The sequence below is a fragment of the Anomaloglossus baeobatrachus genome, chromosome 5 (genome assembly GCF_048569485.1).
Source record: "Anomaloglossus baeobatrachus isolate aAnoBae1 chromosome 5, aAnoBae1.hap1, whole genome shotgun sequence".
In the NCBI taxonomy this organism is placed as follows: domain Eukaryota; kingdom Metazoa; phylum Chordata; class Amphibia; order Anura; family Aromobatidae; genus Anomaloglossus; species Anomaloglossus baeobatrachus.
Genome location: NC_134357.1, coordinates 445367367 through 445391062, shown reverse-complemented (window position 1 = coordinate 445391062; position 23696 = coordinate 445367367). Strand labels below are relative to the sequence as shown.

The 23696-nt window shown below is 45.4% G+C and overlaps 1 protein-coding gene across 1 annotated transcript in view; it reads left to right on the top strand.

Moving 5' to 3' along the window:
• Positions 1-22978, top strand: part of OPRL1 (opioid related nociceptin receptor 1) — a 197751-nt gene extending 174773 nt beyond the window's left edge. The window contains exon 4 of the mRNA XM_075350457.1: positions 17704-22978. Coding sequence (XP_075206572.1) covers positions 17704-18227 — 524 coding nt within the window. The 3' untranslated portion in view covers positions 18228-22978. The remainder of the gene's footprint in view (positions 1-17703) is intronic.
• Positions 22979-23696: the final 718 nt, after the last annotated feature.

The following is a 23696-nucleotide window of genomic DNA, read 5'->3' as shown; positions in this document are numbered from 1 at the left end:
GTTAATAACTGCTGTTAACAAAATAGAATGTATTAACAAAAATGTATTCTACAAAAACCACAAAACAAATAGATATAAATGTAATTATGTCTGTCATCTCTCTGTCTCTCTCTCTATCTCTTTGTCTGTCTGTCTCTTTCCCTATCTGTCCCTGACTGTCTCTTTCTCCGTCTGTCTCAATCTCTTTCCCTGTCTATCTATCTTTGTCACTTTCCCGGTCTGTCTCCTTCCCTCTCTATTCGCTTTAATGGAGGCAGGTTTTTTGGTGAATAACTGTAAAGCGCGGGGTTAAAATTTCCCCTCAAAACATAGCCTATGATGCTCTCGGGGTCCAGAAGTGTGAGTGTGCAAAATTTTGTGGCTCTAGATGTGACGGTGCAGATGCCAATCCCGGACATACACACACACACACACATATACACACACACACACACACACACACACACACACACACACACACATACATACACACATTCAGCTTTATAGTCTGTCTCTTTTCCTCTCTTTCCCTGTCTGACTGTTTCCCTGTGTCTGTCTCTTTACCTGTCTGTGTCTGTCTCTTAACCTGTCTCTCTCTTTCCCTGTCTGTCTCTTTCCCTGTCAGTCTGTCTCTATGTCTGTGCCGGTCTCTTTGTGTCTGTCTCTTACCCTGTCTATGTCTGTTTCTTACCCTGTCTATGTCTGTCTCTTTCCATGTCTGTGTCTGTCTCTTTCCCTGGCTGCATTGTGACATGCCAACATTCCATATAAGGGCGTGGCTGCGCATTCTTCTGAAGTTCTGGCTCCACTGTGGCTCCCAGCTCCATTCGCTTTAATGGAGGCAGGTTTTTTGGTGAATAACTGTAAAGAGCGGGGTTAAAATTTCCCCTCAAAACATAGCCTATGACGCCCTTGGTGTCCAGAAGTGTGGGTGTGCAAAATTTTGTGGCTGTAGCTGCGACGGTGCAGATGCCAATCCCGGTCATACATACACACATACACACACACACACACACACACACACACACACAAACACACACTCAGCTTTATATATTAGATAATCGATACCCTTAGATACAATGTTTCCTCCTATTATACAGAGCTTCATGCACTAAGCAGTGGAACAGTACAACTAACGTCCTAATCTAACCAATAATGTCATATCCAATTCTTGTAGCCTCTTTTACCAAGATAGCTGACACTGTGCAGACTTGTCTGCTTTATTGAGACAACGCAAAGGAGAGCCATTCCCGCAGGTGGTCAGGACATACTTTTTGATCTGTCCTGTCTTTCTCTGTATGTGCAGCTTGTGCTTTCAAATTACTGTTTTAATAAGACACATTGTTCACCTTCACATCGGAAAGGTTATTTTTTTTTATAAAAAACAGCGCAATAAAAGATTAATGCATAAAAATGTCACTTGTATAATAGAGACAACCAAAATGATCCTTTACGCTCCTAATTATAAGGATGTTAGGAAGGCAAGAAACTGATGAGCATCTTCATTTATGCTCAAGCGTCGAGCGCATTCTTGTAACTGCAGCTTTATTAGATTGCTGTTAAGTCATCTGCTAACGGAAGAAAATATTGGTGGCAATATTTAAATTTAGACCAAGACTAATGAACTGACTCAAGAGGTCCATGGTCCATGGATTTGGATGAGTTTTACGCTAATGGCACCATGAATATCAATAACAGGATTGGTAAACCAGTTGGTCGTTTAGCCTCCTGTGATTGAAGCAGAGAAGACAACTATTCTGTATAGCAATTTAATGGAGACAAGAAATATGTTTTAATATGACATGGAAGTGTGACGCTCCTGGACTAGTCAGGTCGTCACAGGATACTGCATGTTCTTTATCTCCCAGTGCAGGACTCAACCCCTCTTGGTTCTGGGTTCTCAACTTGCAGCACTGCCTCCATTAGCATTTCAAAATCCCAATCACACCTCGCACCACACCCTGTCATGCACACCAGTGGGCTGCTAAGCAAAATAGGGCCGCCCACCTAGGGATCAGGAAGGGAGATGGGAGGTGACAAGTGAGTTGAGTGGTAGCCCTCGAGCAGTGAGGAGCTCAGGGAAGCTGGGAGTTGGAGCTCCCAGGGGAGAAGCAGATTGGGTTCCAGACGGTGGTCTGGTCCCGGAGGAGTCAGAGACCCGGTCGCGGGATATTGTGACTGGGTGCTTGGCTTAGTCAAGGAGGACGGTCGGCAGCTGCAGTCCAATAGCTGGTCTGGTGCCGGAAGCACGTCGGGGTACTGGACGCTAGGTCGGGGAGAGGCATCAAGCAACCCAGCAATTAACCTGTGGAGGACAGGGCCTTTATGGACTGTCCCCACGAAGCTCAGAGATAGGGGGCACTAGCACATCGAGGGGAACAGGGCTTTCCAAACAAAGCAGCCCATTGAAATCCCAAGGGTGAGCTCCTGAGAGCAAGCTCCTCTACTACTCATAGTAGGGAGCGGGGCCCGGACAGCTCTAAGCTTACGGGCCACTTGGACACTTCTAAAATTCTGTGCACGGAGGCAGGCTCCGGGTCCATCAGGCAGTACTGCAGGGGACGTAACCCAAAGAAGCTCCTCCAAGAGGGCAGCGGCACCCAGAGACTTTGTTTACTACGTTGTCAGCGTCTGCTTTCCTTCTGAGTGAGTACCTGATTAACCCCTGCTACCAGCGAGTCTGCGCTCCCCCTGCAATCTATCTCACCATCCAGGGTCCCGGGGCCTTTCCCTACCCGTGGAGGGTAACGTCATCTTGCTGCCCCACTCCATCATCCCGAGTACCCCCAACAGCAGCGGTGGTACTCCACAGGTGGCGTCACAAACTATCTAATTCCCCTGTAAATAACCCCCATCACGTTTTGGAGTGACTCTGAGCCCCCGGGTCCGGAGACCCTTGAGCCACGAGAAGTGACACCCGTCCCTGAGCGGTTCGACCGCTGCTGGGGCGGTACACGTCCGAAACAGAAGCTCTTAATGCTATATGCATTATTGATGCTGATTAAGATCCTTGTATAGATATCTAATTACTGGCAATTTTCCTTTTTGTCTTTGTATTGCTATTCTCTTTTAGCTTTGATTTTTGCTGGTTTGTAAAAACAAAGACATCAGGTGGTTTAAAAGCATCTTGTCTGCAGTCGCACTGCCGGGTCTGAGTAAGAGGTGGGGGAAAGACAACAGTCTCTGGGGAAATAAGATCTTATTAAGCCAGTATCATTGTAGAGTTCTCTCCCTGCTGTGATCAACACAACACATACAGAGGACCAAGATGAGACGCCGATAAACTCCATCGTTCACTGCCTCTTGTAGAGCAAATGCTGCTTTTATACAAGTAAATTGCCCAGGCAGATCAAGCCCTGGCAAACGTCCCTTTGTTAACTATTTTGCCAGCTGTCGTCGGTGACAGTCGCCTCCTGCTTTCTTCGTGTTGACTTTATTCTCACATTCTCCAAGGCTTTTGCATTCTGCTACAGGGGAAGTGTTATTAAAGTTATATTTCACAAGCCTAAGTCAGCAGCTTTGCCTTTTGAGCGAAAAATGAAATAAGTGAAGATTAATCACCTTGGAATTAGTGTCTGGATTTAACTGCCTTCGCTATGCACTTGGCTATTGGCAGATGAGTCGCCAAGTGAGGAACTGACTTCCAAAATCATTTACATGCGCTGATGAGTTCAACTAAGGATGGTTGAGTCTTTCTGAAGGAATTAGTCTTTTAAAAGTGTTAAGTATTGTATGTTTGGTGGAATATGGTTAAAGAAGAGCAATCTGCCATTAATGTATGGGCTAGGAAAATAGAGTATCGTGGCGGTGGAGGTGTAAACCGGGTGGCAGGGGGCGCTGTAGTTGTGGTCTGTGTGTCGTGCAACCCCCTGCGCCTGCTACAGGCAGCTTGAGGGCCCAGTAGACGTCTGGGGTTCGTCCACTGCTTGCCACCTGTGTTTCCCTCTATTCTCTGGTTCAGGTTCAATCAAGGAGATGACAACAGGAGGATTTCTTTTCTCAAACACAAATTTACTGATCTTAAGCAGAGTTTCTCATACAGGTTACAGTGACTTTAAATCCTTCCTCTCTATCTCTTCCTTTATCTGTTTCTTTCACTCTGTTCCTTTCTTTCTCTGTGCACTCCTGCACTGTACTATTGTTTCTTCTATCGGCTCCTTCTGTCACAAAAGACTGGTCCAACCCCGACCGATATCTAGGGTCAAAGCTCTGCACTCTGTCGTGTTCTGAGGGTCCCGCCTAACCCTATGTCGCCCAGCAGGCCGCCGACAATGGACCCGCTGATAGGTGAACACCAACACCACACACCCTGCTCCTCAAGAAGCCTTCTTCTTCTCCCTGTACTTTGTCTCTGTCCCAGGAGCCTAGTTCCCAAGATCCTCCCAGAGGCTAAACCTTTCCTCAACTTGCTGTACTTGCTGTGAAAATGCCACCGAGCTACCCTGCTATGCCACTCCATCACCACTGTTTATCTAACCTGCACCTTTATAACTCTGCTTCATCTTTTCTATCTAGGAACTACTCTGTTGTCCTAACCATCACTTACCTAATGTTACTAACCCCTTAGCTACCACTTCCCTACTCCTGCTGACTTGTCCCTACGTTGCACTAATACCCTATCTAAGCATTCTCAGGGGTACTTTGCATGCTGGACATCGCAAGCCGATGCTAGCGATGCCGAGCGCGATAGTACCCGCCCCCGTCGCACATGCGATATCTTGTGATAGCTGCCGTAGCGAACATTATCGCTACGGCAGCTTCACACGCACTTACCTGCCCTGCGATGTCGCTCTGGCCGGCGACCCGCCTCCTTCCTATGGGGGTGGGTTGTGCGGCGTCACAGCGACGTCACACGGCAGGCGGCCAATAGAAGCAGAGGGGCGGAGATGAGCGGGACGTAAACATCCCGCCCACCTCTTTCCTTCCGCATAGCCGGTGGAGGCAGGTAAGGAGATATTCCTCGCTCCTGCGGCTTCACACACACCGATGTGTGCTGCCACAGGAACGAGGAACAACATCGTATCTCCTATTGGTGCGACCTTATGAAAATGTCCGCCGCTACATAGATCACCGATTTTCGCCGCTTTTGCGATCGTTTATCGGTGCATCTAGGCTTTACATGTTGCAACGTCGTTACCAGCGCCGGATGTGCGTCACTTTTGATTTGACCCCGACGATATCGCAGTAGCGATGTTTCAACGTGCAAAGTACCCCTTACTCTTTACACAATAGTCTTTCAATAATAAAAGATACACAACACATTACACTCTTAAAGGCATATAAACACACATTAGCAATAACTTAGCATTAAATATGACTACCTGCCAAGCTGCTCGGATCCAGGTTCGCTGTGGCTCAAGGGTCTCCGGACCCAGGGGTAATGCGGCCACTCAAATGTAAGGGGGATATTTACAGGGGAGTTGATATATAGTTCGTGACGTCACCCATGGTGTACGGTAATTTGGGGAGTACCGCCGCTGCCGTTGGGAGTACCTGGGGTGATGAAGTGGGGCAGCAAGGTGTCGTAACCCTCCACGAGTAGGGGGGATGCCCCAGGACTCGGTGAGGGGTGCCGTGGGGTGCAGAGGCCACTCTCGTACTCACTCAGTTCATAAGCAGACACTGACAACCGGATAAACCAAGTCTCTGGGTACCGCTGCCTCTGAGGGGAGCTCGTCCGAGTCCCGTCCCCAATAGTGTTGCCTGGTGATCCGTGACCTGCCTCCTGGCACTTAGTTTGACTTCAACTTGGTGGCCCGAAAGTGTCGAACTAGCCGGGCCCCGCTCCCCACTATGGCTAACTGTGGGAGCTTGCTCTCAGGGCTTACGCTTGGGATTTTCTGGACCATTTTGGATTGGAAAGTCCTATCCCCCTTGTTGCGCTAGTGCCCCGATTCTGGAGCGGGTGGGAACGGATCATAAAGGCTCCGTTCTCCTCAGGGGAATTGTCGGGTTGCCTGATGCTACTCCCTGATCTAGGGTCCATGTACCCGTCGTGCCTTCGGTCCCGGACCGCTGCTAGTGCTATGCTGCCGGCTGTCCTCCTCGACAGGTCCAAGCACCTTGCCACAATCCCCTGCGACCGGGGGTCCGACTCTTCTAGCCCCAGGCCACCGTCTGAAACCTAGACAGTTCCTTCAGGAGTCACCACTCCCGACTTCCTCTGAGCTCCTCACAGCTCGAGGGCTACTTCCCAACCACTCTCTTTCAATTCTCAGACTCAACTCACTACACTCCTCACCTCCCCTCCCTGACCCACCAGGTGGGCGACTCTATTCCACTCAAGCCGTCCACTGGTGTGTCTGGTGGGTGTGGTGCAGGGTGTATCTAGGATTTGATTTGCTGTTGGAGGCAACACCATTTAGTTAGGGACCCAGAACCAAGAGGGAGGTGGAATACTGCACGTAAGGGCAGCTTGTGCAGTACCCTGTGATGACCTGATAGTCCAGCGGCGTCACATACCCTTTTGGCCACTAGATAGCACTGGCCGCACTTATAACATAACCAGCCTAAAATCTAATAAAACACTCTGGTTGGGGTCTTCAGAGGGGAGTTCTTCTCACACTGACCACCCCCTTACAGAGGTTACCAGGTTATATATATTAATATAAGCCCACAGGATGCTGATCCATTTTGCCAAGTGACTTAGTGAAAGTTTAAATTATACACTGACGAGCAAAAGGTTAAAAATGTTTTGAACGTTTGACTTTCAGGCTCCACATCTCAGCATCCACTACAGCTTCAAACTTGAGACTACCTTCATTTCATAGACAATCATCTTCGCTATCTCAGGCATAAATGTGACTTGCAACTAGTTAGCATATGATTAGTTATGCAGATTCTTGTCATGTCACTTCATTGTTACTGTTTTGCTGCAGGTGGTGGAAAAATCCTTTTCTGCCTGTATACTACAAATTACAACCTGTTCTCACATTCCCTAGTAGCTCAGTGTGTTATTAGGTTGATTCCCAAGCAAAAGGTTTGAATCGAGGAGCAGCCATGAAGAAGATTTCCCAAGAAAAGAGAAACAGCATCATCCAGCTCATCGATAGCGGTCTCTCACCAAGAAAATTGACAAATTGCATCATATGAGAGCCATGACAGTTGGAAGAATACGAAATAAAGTCCATCTATCCATTCAAAAGCCAAGAGGTGGACGTCCAGCAAAATATCTGAGTCAACAAGTCAGCTCATCACAAGGTCTATCATTTCTAGCATGACAAACACGTAAGAGTGAGATCACACACACCCATGGAGGCACCATGCAATGCACAATACACAAGGCTGAAATGGTGACCTGAAAAAAGGTGAAGAAGCCTTGACTTTAATATCATCATAAGAAGCGGCGGCTCAAGTTTGGCAAAAAGTGGACAGTTGAAGATTGGAAACGGGTGTTTTGGAACAATGAAACAAAAGTCAATAGACTACGGTCTGATGGGTGCAAATGAGTCTAGAAGAAACAAGGGAAGAAGGTATTAATAGTTCGAGAAATTGAAGGAACTGTCAAGTTCGGTGGATGAAGCCTGATGATATGGGGTTGTTTCACAACCAAAGCCCATTGGGTACTTGACCAGGATTGATGGTGGTTTGAATACAAAGCTATGTGTATCATAAAAGATGAATTAGACCGTACACTTGAGTACTACAGTATGGTTATGTAAAGGATGACATAGTCCAGCAGAAATGGTTAAATACCAATGAAGTAGCGGTTATGGATTGGCCCCACAGTCCCCAAGCCTCAATCCAATCGAACACTTGTAAGTAGAGTTTAAGAAAAAGCTGTATACATACCCAAGTGAGACGACTAGTATGCACCAACATTAAGAATGTGTAGAAGATACCTGGGAACAGATTTCAGTCAAGACATGCTTGTTTACGGATGTCGCCCCTAAGAACAGTCGAAAGAAGTGAGAAAGCTAAGCGTTCTTCGCTGTGGACCCTGTTTTAAAAATGGTAAGCTTGTGAGCATGAACTATTGTCCACTGTTTGTAGTGTTGACTTCCTTATTGAATGAGTAAAACAGGAAGGTCCTGCTCAAATGAACAATTTCTTCTTTATTCCTTGGTAAATTCAAGTACACGGGACATCAAACACTCACAAGAAAACCGCTATAGTAGTATATGCTCTTAACAAGGCGTGGATACCGATAATGGTGAGCTGGATTTACTGATTCTACTATAGTTGACTTTCTTATGGCCGAGAGGGGAGGTATGTAGGGGTATCGCTCCTATGAATGGCACCCGGCTGTGAGAGACATTGCGAGCTGGGCCGTGACAGAGCCCTGGTGTCCGCCAAGCCAGTACCGGATTAGGCAGTTCCTGAGGTCAGTGATTCTGAAGATGGGAAGAGATGCCATCTGGAGGAGGCAAGTGTAGCGCCCCACGGGGCCTTAGTGTACTCGTCACCATGCCAGTGGTTTCTTGGGGTTGCTGTGACTGGCCTGACTCGGCTCCTTGGCCCCGGCGGCTACATAAAAAAAAACAACAACAAACAAACAGGTGTCCATTGTAAATGGGGATGGAAGGAGGATGACGGGTCCCTGGGAAACATGTTGCCGGTTGCAATGGTGACTGGGTCTTGGCCTCCTCTGCCGCAGACCCTTCCTGTGACTTTTCCTCTCCCAGGGCGGTGTTGGATGGGAATGGGGGATGCTTTGCAAGTGTGCAGTCAGGGATTAGCCGCCGCTGCAAAGTCTCACTCTGGGGGAGGTGTTGGGTGCAGCCAGGATGGTATCACTCCCCACGGGCGGAACGGGATTAACCCAGGAGATTGGTGAGAACGTGACGGCAGTCAATGGGAGCGCCGGAGCGCAGGGTGGCGGCATTTGCTGAGAGTCACTGGGTGCAGTTTCCAGGTGCTTTTATTCACTGGTAAGATGGTATCGCGCCCCAGGTGCTGGTTCTTGCTGTCAGAGACTCCAATTGATCCCAGGCAGGTCAGAGGTCCGGTCTGGTCTGGTAATCAGTGGGCTCTCTCCTCCGTGCACTACTCTGTACTTGGTGGGTCCCTTGTTGTGAATGTCATCCGAGGGGGTGATGGTTTGGAGCTCCCTCTGGTGGTCAGGACTGGGGGTGAAGCTGACTGTGACTCAACAGGCGTGGGAGTTTATTGGGAGTTTGGGAAGTCATATTGCAGACCAGCCTGGGCTATATAGAAGAGAAGTGTCTGCTGCCTGGGGCCAGTGATAAATGTTTATCCACAGTCTCTGAATTGGCTTGACGTTTGTCCTTCCATTTATCCTGTGCCTGTACCATAACAGATAAGTTGCAGGTTCTTTGCTTTATTGCCTGATCCACACCTAAGGGTGTTTGGGTTGCTTTCATTTTGCTTAAGGTCTGTTTTCTTGCAGTAGAGGAATGGTCTTTCTGTTTTGATGAGCATTGGTATTCCCCCTCTGCAAGCCCCACTGCAAGAAAAGGGAGATTCTCCCTGTTCTACTTGATTATTTGCACTTTTGTTTTTCTTGTGTTTTTTGGTATTTTGTTTCTCCCGTTATTTACAAGAGTACGTGATATAGTGTGGGAGAGACCCAGTGGTCCCAGGGTTTTTTGTATATCAGGAAATTGGTATTTTTTTGCAGGGTTTTGCACTGACCGGAATCAGTTATCTGTCCTGTCCTGTTCTATCTAGGAAGTCGGGACTCGCCTTTGCTAATCTATATTTCCTATCTGTGTATTGTGTTTTCTTACATCACCATTGGCTCTATATGTTGGGGGCTTGCTATTCCTTTGGGGACTGCTCTGCGAGAAGATAGGTTTCCCCATTTCAATTTGTGCGGCCTCCAACACACATCCGTGAAAAACATGAACGTGTCATACGGTCCGTTTTTCCGGTCCGTGATCTGTTTTTAGGTCCTTTTTTATGGTACGTGTGGCATCTGTGTGAATGGTGTATGCTAGGCGTATGATAGCCGTATGTGTGTGTGAAATCTCCGTATGTGCGTGAGTAACGTAACTGACATGTGTTTGTGTTTCCCGTGTGAAATGATCCGTGTGTGATGCAAAATGTCGTTGAAACATGTCGGCTGACAGCAGACAGAGTTGCGCGATGAGAATGAACTCGGGTGTAATTCACCCAACTTCATTGTCATTCCGCGGCTCTGTCTGTGTCGCGTACTGATTAGCGGTCACCCGTGAAGGATTTCACCGGTGACCGCTATTCCCCTGAGTCACTGAAGTGAGCAGCGCGATTAGCGCTGCTGTCACTCAGGTTATCCGCGGCTAGCTGGATCCTCCACCTGTGACCGCAACTCACCTGTGACTTCATCGCTGTCACTCGGGCGACTTGCAGTCACAGTTGGAGGATCCAGCGGTGGCCGTGAGTAACCTGAGTGACATCATCGCTGATCGCGCTTCTCACCTCAGTTGCTGTGTGGAGCTGGCAGGAGCGACGGGGTTCTTCTGCTGCTCCTGTCACCTTCATGTAGCAGAGCTGAAAGCAACGCAGGACCTCCGTGGATTATGCCGGACATGGATGGCTTTTTCGGGCCTAATAAAGTCGTGAACGAGGGTATTTGTGTTTATTATTCCAAATAAAGGATTTCTTCAAGTGTATGTGTTTATTTACTGTAACTTACAGATTAATCATTGAAGGTATCTCGGGGAGATGCCTGACATGATTCATCTCGGACTTAGTGGCAGCTATGGGCTTCTGCCATTAACTCCTTATTACCCCGATTGCCAACGCACCAGGGCAATTCGAGATGAGCCGGGTAGAGTCCCAGAACTGTCGCATCTAATGGATGCAGCTATTCTGGGCGGCTGCTGGCTGATATTGTTAGGCTGGGGGGCTCCCCATAATGTGGGGCTCCCCATCCTGAGAATACCAGCCTTCAGCCGTTTGACTTTACCCTGGCTGGTATCTAAATGAGGGGAATCGCACGTCGTTTTTTTTAATTAATTATTTATTTATTTATTTTACTGCTCGATATTGACACGACCACCGGCGGCTGTGATTGGTTGCAGTGAGACAGCTGTCACTCAGCGTGGGGGCGTGTCTCACTGCAACCAATCATAGGCGCCGGTGGGTGGGGAAAGCAGGGAATACGAGATTGATTAATGAGCGGCCAGCTTTTTCAAAATAGTAAGAGCCGCCGGAGTTTTTTTAACAGCTGTGCAGCGCCACGCCGGTGATCGGGGAACGGTGAGTATGAGAGAGGGGGGAGACTCCCCAACATGGACAGAGAGAGAGAGGGACAGACAAGACAGAGAGACCGACCGACGGACTGAGGGAGATTGACCAACATACACAGAAAAAGAAAGAATGACCGACATCGCTAGAAAAAAGCACAAAACTTTCACGGAGCATACAGAGATGTATACGTGTTTACTAACGTGTGCGCACATACCCATAGACTTTCATTGGGTCCGTGTGTGCGTGCTCCATGCAGAAAACGGACATGCTTCCGTGCAAAACGGAAACCCAATACTGATCACGGACACGGACACACGGACATTATGGACGTGTGACTTCAAACATAGATTAACATTGGTGCACGTTTGGCCGTGTCTCTGGTATATACGGAAATGGAACAAACACACACGTGTTTAACGGATGTGTGTTGGAGGCCTGGGGTGTAGTAAGTTTCTCCGGCTGTGACGAGGCATCTAGGTGTGTTTAGGAATGCTCCTCGGCTGCTTCTAGTGTGGTCTGACAGATAGAGGATTGCGGTCAGCTCAGGTTCCAGCTAATCTTGTGTTTTTTGTGTTTTTCTGCTGATGGGATTTTTGTGATCATCCACGGTTACCAGTTCATAACAGTCCTTGTAGCCTGAAGCGTTTTAAGGTCTCCTCCTGGTCTTTCAGTATTGGCCCGTACAGCAGGCAGCTTGAACCTCTCTTGGGTCGGGCCTCTGTCCCAGTTCCCAGGTTCCCTCTTTACTGCTGTGCCCCGGACACTAACTTTGATGAGGTCCTTGATGGTCCCCTCACCGGTCAGGTATTTATTAGGTGAGCTTCCTCCTGAACTAGGGCCCTGTGCCCTGCCGGTGCTCAGTCCCGTGAGTACTCACACCGTACTCTCCCTGGCGACTGTACTCCTTTAATCCCACGATTACTGTCACGGGGTCCTGTCCCTCCAGGTTTTACTTAGCCCCGGTCTGGCTGGCTCCCCTCTGCAGGAGACTCCTGCAGAGGTCGGTGTGATGTTACATCCCTGAGGGTTCTGTTCTGCCTCCCCAAGGGGAGCCTGGCAGGCGACTAGTGATGTGTCGGTCGTGAACGATCTGACACAAAGATCCGGCTCCCTGCTGTGACTGACAGGAGCCGGATCACCAGTGTGAGCCACTAAAATCTCTAAACGGCTCTTTTCGCCGCTTAAACGACGCCCACCCGCGGCTAAACTCCGCTTACTTAACAATCTAATTGGTGACTTGTAAATGGGCGGGGTTTAGCCACGGGTGGGCGGGGCTTTGGCAGCGTTACTATAATCTTAAATATGTGTTCACCTGAGGTGAACACATATTTAATAAGGAGCCGAGAACGATCTGAAAGATCCAGCTCTTTTTGGTGAGCGGAGCCATGGGAACCGGATCACCAAAAAGAGCCGAACTGCCCATCACTACAGGCGACCCCTCAGGGAGCTGCTCCACAGCGTGTCTCCTCTGTCTCTGTCTGACTGGCACTGCACTCGACTTCCTGTCTGCTCTGTAATTTACTCCTACTCCTGCCCTCCCACCTTTGCAAGGATCCAGGTCATTGTTATGGTGACCTGGAGTTCCCCCCAGTGCATATGTTTGCTAGGAGGTGTCTGAGTCACTTCATGACTGTGTTTAGAGGAGCTATGTAAGAGAAATTATTAACTGTTTCCTAGTGACTGCTTCTCCCTGACCCTGGTTCTTCAGGTCCAGTGGATCTGGGCAGCCCCTAGGCTGCCTGGCATCCTGTTACCCACAATGGACCCAGCATGTTAAGGGGGTGCCCATAATGACCCAAACCTGAACTCAGTCCCCATTGGGGAGGGCATCCCTGCTGTATGGTGATGTGAGGTGTGTGTAAACTTACCGGGTTAACCTCTTCCTGCCCGGAAAGGATTTAATGCTATACCCTGTAGAGACCAGTCCAGGGGCGCTACACAAGCACCCTGGGTCCATGAACAACGAGACGTTCCCCCTGCCCTGGAAGGAAAGTGCTCACCGACAAACCACATGAATGCCGCAGAATGAAGCTTCTGGGAGTAGATTTGGCCCTCCATAGAGCGGTACCATGACTCTCTTGACCGGTGCACACTTCTGATAGGGCGTAGGGTAGGCCCCCGTAGCCAGAGCGCAGTAGACGATCGGCCTGAATAGTGAAGACCATTTAGTTGTAATTGTAGTGTAGTTTCTAGCATAATTTGTGTCCCAAAGTTTTCCTGCTGTATTTGTGTCTGTAATAGCTGGGGTGACTGTGTTGCGCAACCTAGCTACAACCTACAAGAGTTTGTTATCTTTATTGTTACCATACCAGACTTTACCATTTAATTGCTTTTTTGCTCCTGTTCGATAATAAAGCTGTTACTTTGTTTCTGCACCCTCGTCTGCTGTACTGTAATTGAACTCTGACCTGCGGAGGTACCTTCGCCTCACACTTGAATCTGATTGAGAGCATGCTCAGAGGGATTCAGGCAGTGTTGAAAGCCAAAGGTCAATTTGCAAAATACTGAATATTAGAATTTAGATTTTTAGAAGCAAAACAGTAACAACGCAGTAACATGACAAAAATCTGCATAACTGATCATATGCTAAATAGTTGCAAGTCAAATTAGCAATTGAATATGTGTGTCATATGACTTGATGAAGGCCCAAATAAATTAGTCAAACCAGTCCTGAAGCACATAGACCATTGTTAATAAAGTGTAGCTGCATTTGAGTTTACCTCCAGTATTCCATTATCTGGAGAATGGGGCACCAAATTAATTTACTATTCTGACACTAGAGTTGTACCCATGCTTTGTCATGTTTTTTATTGTACATTTTCTTATCTACGGTCTATATCACCATATGGTGCACTCTATTTATTTTTCACCTCTATGTGTGACACCAGACATGACATGTATTAAACGGATTGTCCGCTACTCAACCACTATGCTCCCTCCTTATAAAATAATAACACCTATACTCACCTCCAGTGCAGGTACTGTTTCAGCGATGTTGGCACTAGCTCTCCCAGGGCTCATTTGATATTAAGTCACGCAAGCTCTGCAGATACTCAGCACCCACTTAACTCTCTCCTCGTTCAGACAGATCAGACCCTTGGAGGAAGAGAGCTGCTGCTGATCTCTGTATTCATCCAGATCTTTGATTTTACCAAAGGAGGAAAGAGGGAAGCAGCAGCTGATTGGCTGCAGAGCTAGCATGACGTAACAATATATCACGTGAGCCCTGGGAGAGCCAGTGCCAACACCGATGAAACAACAACTGCACCGGAGGTGAGTATAGATATTGTTATTTTATAACGGGTAACATAGTGATTGAGAAGAGGTTATCCAATCAGTAGACAACCCCTTTGAAATAGCCGAAAGATACACCTGATAGAGGAGATCTGAGCACTGAGCTGCTCCCTAAAGGGCCATTTACATGCTGCGACATCGCTAACGATATATCGTCGGGGTCACGATGTTTGTGACGCACATCCGGCGTCGTTAGCGACATCGCAGCATGTGACAGGCTGGAGCGACCTTAAACGATCGCAAAAGAGACAAAAATCGTTGGTATATGAGAGGTCGTTCATTTACCAAAAATCGTTGTCTGGTAAGTAGCGATGTTGTTCCTCGTTCCTGCTGCATCACACATCGCTGTGTGTGACACTGCAGGAACGACAAACATCTCATTACCTCCGTCCACCGGCAATGAGGAAGGAAGGGGGTGGGCGGCATGTTCCGGCCGCTCATCTCCGCCCCTCCTTTGCTATTGGACGGCTGCCGTGTGACGTCGCTGTGACGCCGCACGAACCGCCCCCTTAGAAAGGAGGCGGATCGCCGACCAGAGCGACGTCGCAGGGAAGGTAAGTGCGTGTGACAAGCGATGTTGTGCGCCACAGGCAGCAATTTGCCCGTGACGCACAACCGATAAGAGCCCAATCGGTATAAGTATGTGCCAAGTGGCTAGCCACTTGGCACATACTTATACCGATTGGGCTCTTATCCCACATATATTGCGGAGTAATTTACAATTGTGTCTATATATATATATATCTTTGTCCTCTGTCGTGCCGTTATTGTGCTTTTTTGCACTTTTAATATTTTTTATTCATTAATAAAAACTGTACCTTATTATCATTATCTGTATTGGCTGTATTTCTTATTGGTTTACATGGATTCAAAGATGCAAGAATAAATGTATTCACACACAATGGCTAAATGAAATAATACAGTTTACCAAAAAATATAATTATAGATACATAAAAGACAATACAAAACGTGCAAAATATCAAAAGATCTCATTAACAGCTACATACATACATAAGATAGATATGATACATAAGAATAAATATGTAATTACGTAACTTCCATTTCTAGGGGAGCCCCTTGCTATGCAGATGCAGATTGACATGATATTAGTCTTTCCATTTAGCAGTTTAATTGGACTCAACTGTTATTTGTCTAATCCTAACTTTTGAAGCCCTAGAGCCCACCTTCCCCTGATGTGTAAAGGCAGAAAACTAAGATGGGCATAACAGACTTTCTAGAACTTTCTAGAAATAAAACAAGTCTCTCTGTAGTGCACATGGCTTAACATAACTAAGTAGGAATATGGTCTGATGCCTACCATGCCCTGGTATCTTCCTTGCCAAAGGCTAAATTAAAGCTAAAACTAAGAATATTTAAGTGGTAGAATCCAGCTTAGCTATTAAGGTATTAATTTCCAATACAAGGTTCTTAAGGCTGCTTTACACGCAGCGACATCGCTAGCGATGTCGCTCGTGAAAGCACCCGCCCCCGTCTTCTGTGCGTCACAGGCAAATCGCTGCCCGTGGCGCACAATATCGCTAGGACGCGTCACACATACTTACCTTCATAGCGACGTCGCTGTGGGCGGCGAACAACCTCTTTTTTAAGGGGGAGGTTCGTACGCCGTCACAGTGACATCACACAGCGGCCCGCCAATAGAAGCAGAGGGGCGGAGACCAACCGCATTAACGACACGCCCACATCGTTGCCAGAGGACGCAGGAACGCTGCTGTTCGTTGTTACCGGGGTGTCACACCTAGCGATGTGTGCTGCCTCAGGAATGACGAACAACCTGCGTCCAGCAACAGCAACGATTTTTTGAAAATGAACGATGTGTCAACGATCAACGATTAGGTGAGTATTTTTGATCGTTAACACTCGTTCATAGTTGTCACACGCAACGACGTCGCTAACGAGGCCAGATGTGCGTCATAAATATAGACTATATAGTGTCATATTTGCACTTTACTGAATGACTGTTTGAAGTAGGGGGTAGAAAATATGGTTTCCACTTCCAGCTGGGTCACCGCTGAGAACTGAGAGGTTATGAAGCTCTTTTCTATAGCACTTTCAAGTACGATGGCAGGACACATGCCTCCTCCTCCACATGCCTCCTCTGTGCTTACACAAATACCCAGTCTGTCCTGCAGACCATTTACCTTTTAATGGGGTGGTTCACTACTTAGTGTTCCAAGCCACATCGATATAACATTGAGAAACGAGGCTTCTCTCAAAAACATTGTGTTGGCAATAGTGCCTGTGAGCGGTGCTATCGTGGTCCACTCATCCCCATGAAATGACCCACGGGCTACGTGACCTCTGATGTCCGGTGATGTTACACCAACTTCCAGTTGACCTCACATCACCAAGGCGGGACCCAGTCTCCGTGAGTGACTGGGCTGTGGGCAGAGTTTCACCACTCGTCACAGCCCAGCATCGCTTGTGCCTGCGGTGCTCTGCAGTGAAAGACAGAGTAGGGAGATGCTGGGCTGTGATGATCAGTGAAACTACGCTTACAGCTCAGTCACTCATGGAGACTGGGTCCCGTCTTGGTGATGTCAGGTCAACTGGAAGTTGATGTGACATCACCGGACATCAGAGGTCTTCAAAGCCCGAGATCACACGATCGGGGGGAGCGGACCACAATAGCACCGCTCACAGGCACTATTGCCAACACAAGGTATTTAAGAGAAGCCTTGTTTCTCAACGATATATAGATGCGGCGAGTAATGCTAACTAGTGAACCATCCCTTTAAGCTAAATCTTTAAGTGCTGTAACTTTCCTTCTCTAGTTTTTTTTTTCATTGTGAAACATCAATATTTCATTGGATAAGTCAATTATAACTGAAGTACAGAGTGACTTGTGGTCGAGTAAGTGGACGCTGAGTTTTAAGACGGGAGCAACTAATTTTTTTCACAGTGATGTTGTTTAATAATTGAGACAGTCTAATTCGTTTCCTTACAGAGTGGAGGATTAGGTAAACATCCTCCAGTCACAAGACACATTAATAGAGCGGAGATGGCTGAAAATATACAGGTATGGGGGGGGGGGGAAAGCACAGAAACTGCAATAACAGAAGAAATCAATAGGTATAAACTGATGTAATATTTCTAAGGCAGCAAATTACAGAGATACTCTGGATATATTGTATTTGTGCAGCAGAGGATGATTGAACCTGTAATTTTCCTGTGCCCATTGTGTGTGGATTATTTGCAATTTGCATGTAACTAGGCAGTTTTTATCACTCTGCATTCTCTGGCATATCTTCAATAACACCATGTCTTCTTTCCCTCTAGATATTGAGTGCATGGTGCAGCTTCCTGATCCAGAACATTATTGGGAACCAGTGTTTGGTACTTGTGTTTTCCTTTTTTCTTTTGTAATACCTGTTCTTATCATCACCATCTGCTACAGTTTGATGATCAGGAGGTTGAAAAAAGTCAGAGTCTTGTCTGGGTCAAGGGAAAAGGACAGAAACCTTCGTCGGATTACACGGCTGGTCCTGGTGGTTGTAGCTGTGTTCATTATCTGTTGGACCCCCATTCAGATTTACGTGCTGGTACAAAGCCTTGGAGCAAAGCCCAACAGTGACGTCAAGGTGGCCATACTTCATTTCTGCATTGCTCTAGGCTACATCAACAGCAGTCTCAACCCTGTTCTCTATGCCTTCTTAGATGAAAACTTCAAAGCATGCTTTAAGAAATTCTGCTTCCCCTCTGCTTTCCGTACCGAGTTGCAAATGTCCAACCGCATGTGCAGCATTGCCAAAGATGTTGCCTATGCCTGCAAGAACTCAGATGGGCCGAATAATCCCGCATGACTAGGCATGGAACTGCCCATGTTGGTCGGGGATTCAGACCAAGTGGGGACTAATCCACAAGCAGAACTGACGCAAATCACTGCTTTGTGACCAAGATGATGGAGGTGTACAGAGAAAACACCTCCTTTTGGTTGCAATTCATGTACACAATGGAAATACAGTGGAAATCCATTGGTTGTTTAATACAGGACTCACCAACTTCTGATAAGAACCGAGGAGAGATAATTCAACTAGGGCTCTGCCAACTTAACTCTCACTACTGTAGAGACCCCGAATGAGGGCAATATCTTCTTCAGCAGACTTCACCCTTCTTGTTGAAATTAAAATCCTCTAACTCCCTTTGACTGTAGTCTGTACAAGTGTCAAAGCTTTTTCAAGAGTCCTAAGTTATTTTGCTCCAGAGGAGCAGAAATCACCTTTTGGGGAATTGTTCCCCTCCACCTTGCATTTTACACAGCTTATAATTTCCTAATCTGTGTATTTGTACATATGTTGTTATGTATTACAGTTATATATTGCACATGCACCCGGTATATTGTCTGAAACTGGAAGAGATAAATGACCAAAACCCTAATGGTCTTATGTTCTATCGCAGTCGTTCCTCCATGGACTTCTCTTCCAGGACTATCTCATTAAATTTATACAGACACCTAAGAATCAGCTATGAATGTGTTCTGGACAGAAGAATAAAGCTAAGTCTATGATGCTTTATCATTACCATCAGGCAGAAGCTCTATTTTTGAAGACATCAAAGACATGGATTCATCATCGTGGTCAATGTCTTGTAGGACTTGTCCACAAATTGGTGATATTGCTTCTTGTTACGTGTAACCTTTCTTACAATAATTCAACTTATTGAAAGTTGGAACTTCCTATATCAAGGTGTTATTTCTAATGTTTCTCAAATCCGTAATTGAAAAACCGGTCATGTCTAAGAAGGCACAAGTTTTTGCAGGACTGGACAGTTGCATTCGCACAATTGTAAGATCAAACTTTTTTTCTGTAAACAACACAATCCAGACTTTAAAGTTCCTTACAGCCTTTTTCAGAGTCGGAGGTGATATTCTCTATAGATACTGGGTAGGTCTTCACCCTTGTATCCAATCATGTCCGACTTATCGAGAACGGTACATTTGTGCAGCCTTAACTGTTCTCCCTAATGTTACCCTAACTTAAAGCCTTTCTAATTTGTATATAGACATTGTTACATGTATATACTCTGTATAAACATGCATTTTATATATATATATATATATATATATATATATATATATATATATATGTATATGTATCCGATATATTTGAAGCCTCAAAAATATAAGCCTTTCTTCACTGGGGATCTGCTGAACTTTGCTCCAGCATGCAAGGAATTGTTAAAGAAAGAAAGAAATTTCTGTAGCCAAAGGCAAATGGTGACTATAAGAATAATGACTTTATATGAGTGTCTGGAAGCAACCTATGTGTAAAGCTTCTCTCACAGGCCACATTGCCAGCCTATGTGAACAAACCATCAAATGAAGAAGAGGGTGTCCTTTGGGCTGAAGGACAAAGAAGTAATAGACTTTTTAAATGTGCCCGTGACAATTTTTTTGCGCCCTACAAGATGCTGTATGGACCAGGATCCAATGCCCACTGAGAGTACATATTCCATGATCAGTGATGCTAAATATACAGAGGATTGCAAGCTTTGCTGGTCCTCAAAAGGTGTGGAGACATAGGACATTTTAGTAGTTAGGACTTCTACCTCTTTTGGCTCTGGTAAAGGGAGCTGAATCATCAGGAGCATAGACAAAGGGAGTGTGGGTTTGTAGTGAGTGTATATGTGCTACTTGCAGACCTCAATTTTAATGTTGGTTGGATGATTGGGTGAGTATGATTGGAGGCCTTGAAAATGTATATTAGGATTATATAATTTATTATGGAATATTAGGGGTCAAAGATATGAGAAACGGATGGTGTACCATGCCCAAAGTAGCTAAAAGTCAGCTCCTACACTTGTACTACATTGGTGACTGATCTCGTTATCGATAAAGAGGAAACTATTCTCAGTTCACTGCTCCTAAGTAAAGAAACTGATATTTAGCCACCAATATTTTCCAAGTAGAATATTAAAACACCAAAGTCCCATTTACTTGTACTGACAATAGTCCTAGCTAGTCCGTAATTAAAGATGGCCCTATTAGTACTACAAAATTCTTGTTTGGACATTATATGCTTTGTAGCATCTCGATTGCCGACATGACTTCCAGTGGAATGATATACCAATAATCAAAGATTTAGCAATACATGTCTAATGCCTCAAAGTGACTATGATTGAATCTATTAAAACATGGAGGTCAACATACCAAATTAAAAGGAATATGTCAGCTGGATTTCACACCCTAAGGTATTTATATACACATACAGCTCTTTTAAAGACAAATCCAGCATTACCTTTACATGGCCGGTCGTCTGTTGAAAAATCAGTGTTTGAATTAATATGAAAATTAGGCTGAAGGATTATGATAGATCTGAAGCCTCTGTCACTCCAGCTCTATTCCTCCCCCAGTCTTTTGAATTATTAATTTGGTCTGATCCAAAGGAAGAGGATTACAATTGTATTTCCTGCTCAAGTCCTGCTCTTCCTTTTTGACTGATGGCTCTTTTGCCAGAAGTCATATAGCATAAAATAAGGGAGTAATTCCAGCATACGCAATTGAAAAAATGAAAAACATATTTATTTTGTCACTCTAAAATTTGAAGGAAAAAATAAATAAATAAAATAAACACTTTACCTATGCATTTTAGGCCTATGCAGGGCCCTTACTCATAACACTATAACGTCTTAAATAGTGAGTTCATAATGACATGAGTTAGTATCTCCTCCCAAGCAAAAATGATGTTTTATTTCATGGGTTAGTACTAAATGGGAGGGGATTAGAGCTGGAGTGACAGAGGCTGCATATCAATTCAAACACTGATTTCTCAGCAACAGATGAACTGACTGGTCATGTAAAGATATTGCTGTATTTGTTTATGAAAGAGCTACAAGCACATATACATAGTTTGGTTGATGAAATCGTGCTGACAGATCCCTTTTAAAGTGTATCCATGGAAGCATGTCATTGGCAATTAGCTTTAGCCAAGGTATAGATCTTTTATTGGACCCCACTTGAAGTTATGCCATTGGCAATGGGTGCTTTTTAGGAGACTGACTTAGCAAAATTGTAGGTGTAGACGGCAACATGCACATGTCCAGACAAAGTGGGATGCACATCTACAGTGTCTGATCCTGTAGAACGTTTTTGCCTTCATATAAGATCATATGCCACTTTCTGGACCCTGGAGAGTACCGAATAGTGACATTGTAGATCTTATAGCCTTCATATTTTATGTTCATCTTTTGGAAGAGTGCAATGTGGGGTAAGATTATAAATTCAAAAGGTAATATATTTTGTTATGACAAGAAGGGGAACAGTGCAATCTGCTTGCAGGAGTGCCTTATTGCTAACAATATAGTATTTCTAACCGTGTTTTTGTCTGGAGTGTGGTGTGGACTCGTTTGGTGAACGGCTCCTGTGTGGATGTCTCTCAGTGGTCAGCATTGGATCTTGACGGTTTCTCCTTTTTGTGACCTCCCACCTCCTGTACAGATTTCCTCTGCTTGCTCCAATGTTTTCTGTGACCTTAACATGCTGCTTTGCGGGATGCAGGTTCATGTCCCACACATTTCTGTGCTAGCAGAACGACTCATTGAATGTTTGTCTGGAACGCGGCCAGTTCTGGGCTCCCTCACTTACTTGTACAGAAGTGCTTTTGTCTTCACTGACTTTGTGCTTAATTTTGCAGCAAGATTTATCTAACACTATGAGACAATAATTGGGAAAGCCAATTAATCATCCTAAGGAATGTATTGTGAACTAGAACAACGTAAGACTAGAACTCTCCAAACACTAAAGAGGAAGGAAATCCCCGATGGCAATGGGAGGTTCCTATATGTCTAAAGAACAACTCCAGTCAGATAATAAAGTTTTCCACGTGAGCTTTGTAGCTCCATGTTCTTGTCTATACAATACTTTCATTTTTGTTTACACGGGGCAATATTTTTGTACTAGTTATGTTATTGCCCACATGGGGGCAGTAATATAGTTATTATATTCTTGTCTATGTGGTGTGGGACAATTGTAGTTGTATTCTTATCCACAAGGTGTAGTCACCCACTCTATGGGGGTAACAACAGCATGATCAGATGTAGTATGCACCAAACAAAAAAAAAAAATGGAAACACTTGCCACCTGCCCCTGGAAGTGCTCTGTTTATGGCTGGCTGAAAGTTGGTGGAGATCCGAACTGCCGAATTATTGGGGATCAGGTCAAGTCCGGGTCCCAAAGCAACTAAAGAATGTATGTCTGGAACACCAATGGTGTGAACAGGGTGCAAGACTCAAAAATATACAACTAAACAATAGGATAAAGAGTTGCACACCAGTCACAATGTATAGGGGAATAATGAAAAGCATAACTGCTATATGAATACTAGACTGAAAAATACAATGGACTATCTGAAATAAGCGAAAAATATGAAAATGGTATCTGCATAACTGCTATGAAAAATAGAAATGAGAGATATTTAGCCATTGTATTGATCAATGCAAAGGAGCCCCAAAACCAAACGCCAAGGTAATCTCTATTTTTGGGGTCCCTAACCTATGTGTAACCTCACCTGCAGTTAAAAAACTTGCTCTGTATGGGAAGCAAGGGACCAAGCTATATATGTGTGAAATAAGAGACATGGCTATGGGTGGGGCAGGGTTCTCAGACAAAAAGTGCATACTAACTAAAGAATGTATGTCTGGAACACCAATGGTGTGAACAGGGTGCAAGACTCAAAAATATACAACTAAACAATAGGATAAAGAGTTGCACACCAGTCACAATGTATAGGGGAATAATGAAAAGCATAACTGCTATATGAATACTAGACTGAAAAATACAATGGACTATCTGAAATAAGTGAAAAACATGAAAATGGTATCTGCATAACTGCTATGAAAAATAGAAATGAGAGATATTTAGCCATTGTATTGATCAATGCAAAGGAGCCCCAAAGCAAACTTGATCTAAAGTCAGGCTGAACCCGCCGAACCAAGCTTCCATGGGTCCGCTCATCTCTACTCAGAGTTGTTGACTAGTGTTGAGCAAGTAGTTGATTATTCGTACTCGCTATGCTGTTAGCGAGTACTGTTCGCTACTCGCATATTCGTTATGAGTAGCAGGCGCAACGTAAGTCAATGGGAAATACTCGCTAAGTAGTGAGTAACCCGAAAGCCATACTTTTCATGTAAGTAGCGAATAGCACGGCTTTCGGGATACTCGCTTCTTAGCAAGAATTTCCCATTGACTTACATTGTGCCCTCTACTCGTAGCGAGTTGCGGACAGTACTCGCTAACAGCATAGCGAGTATGAATAGTTAACTACTCGCTCAACACT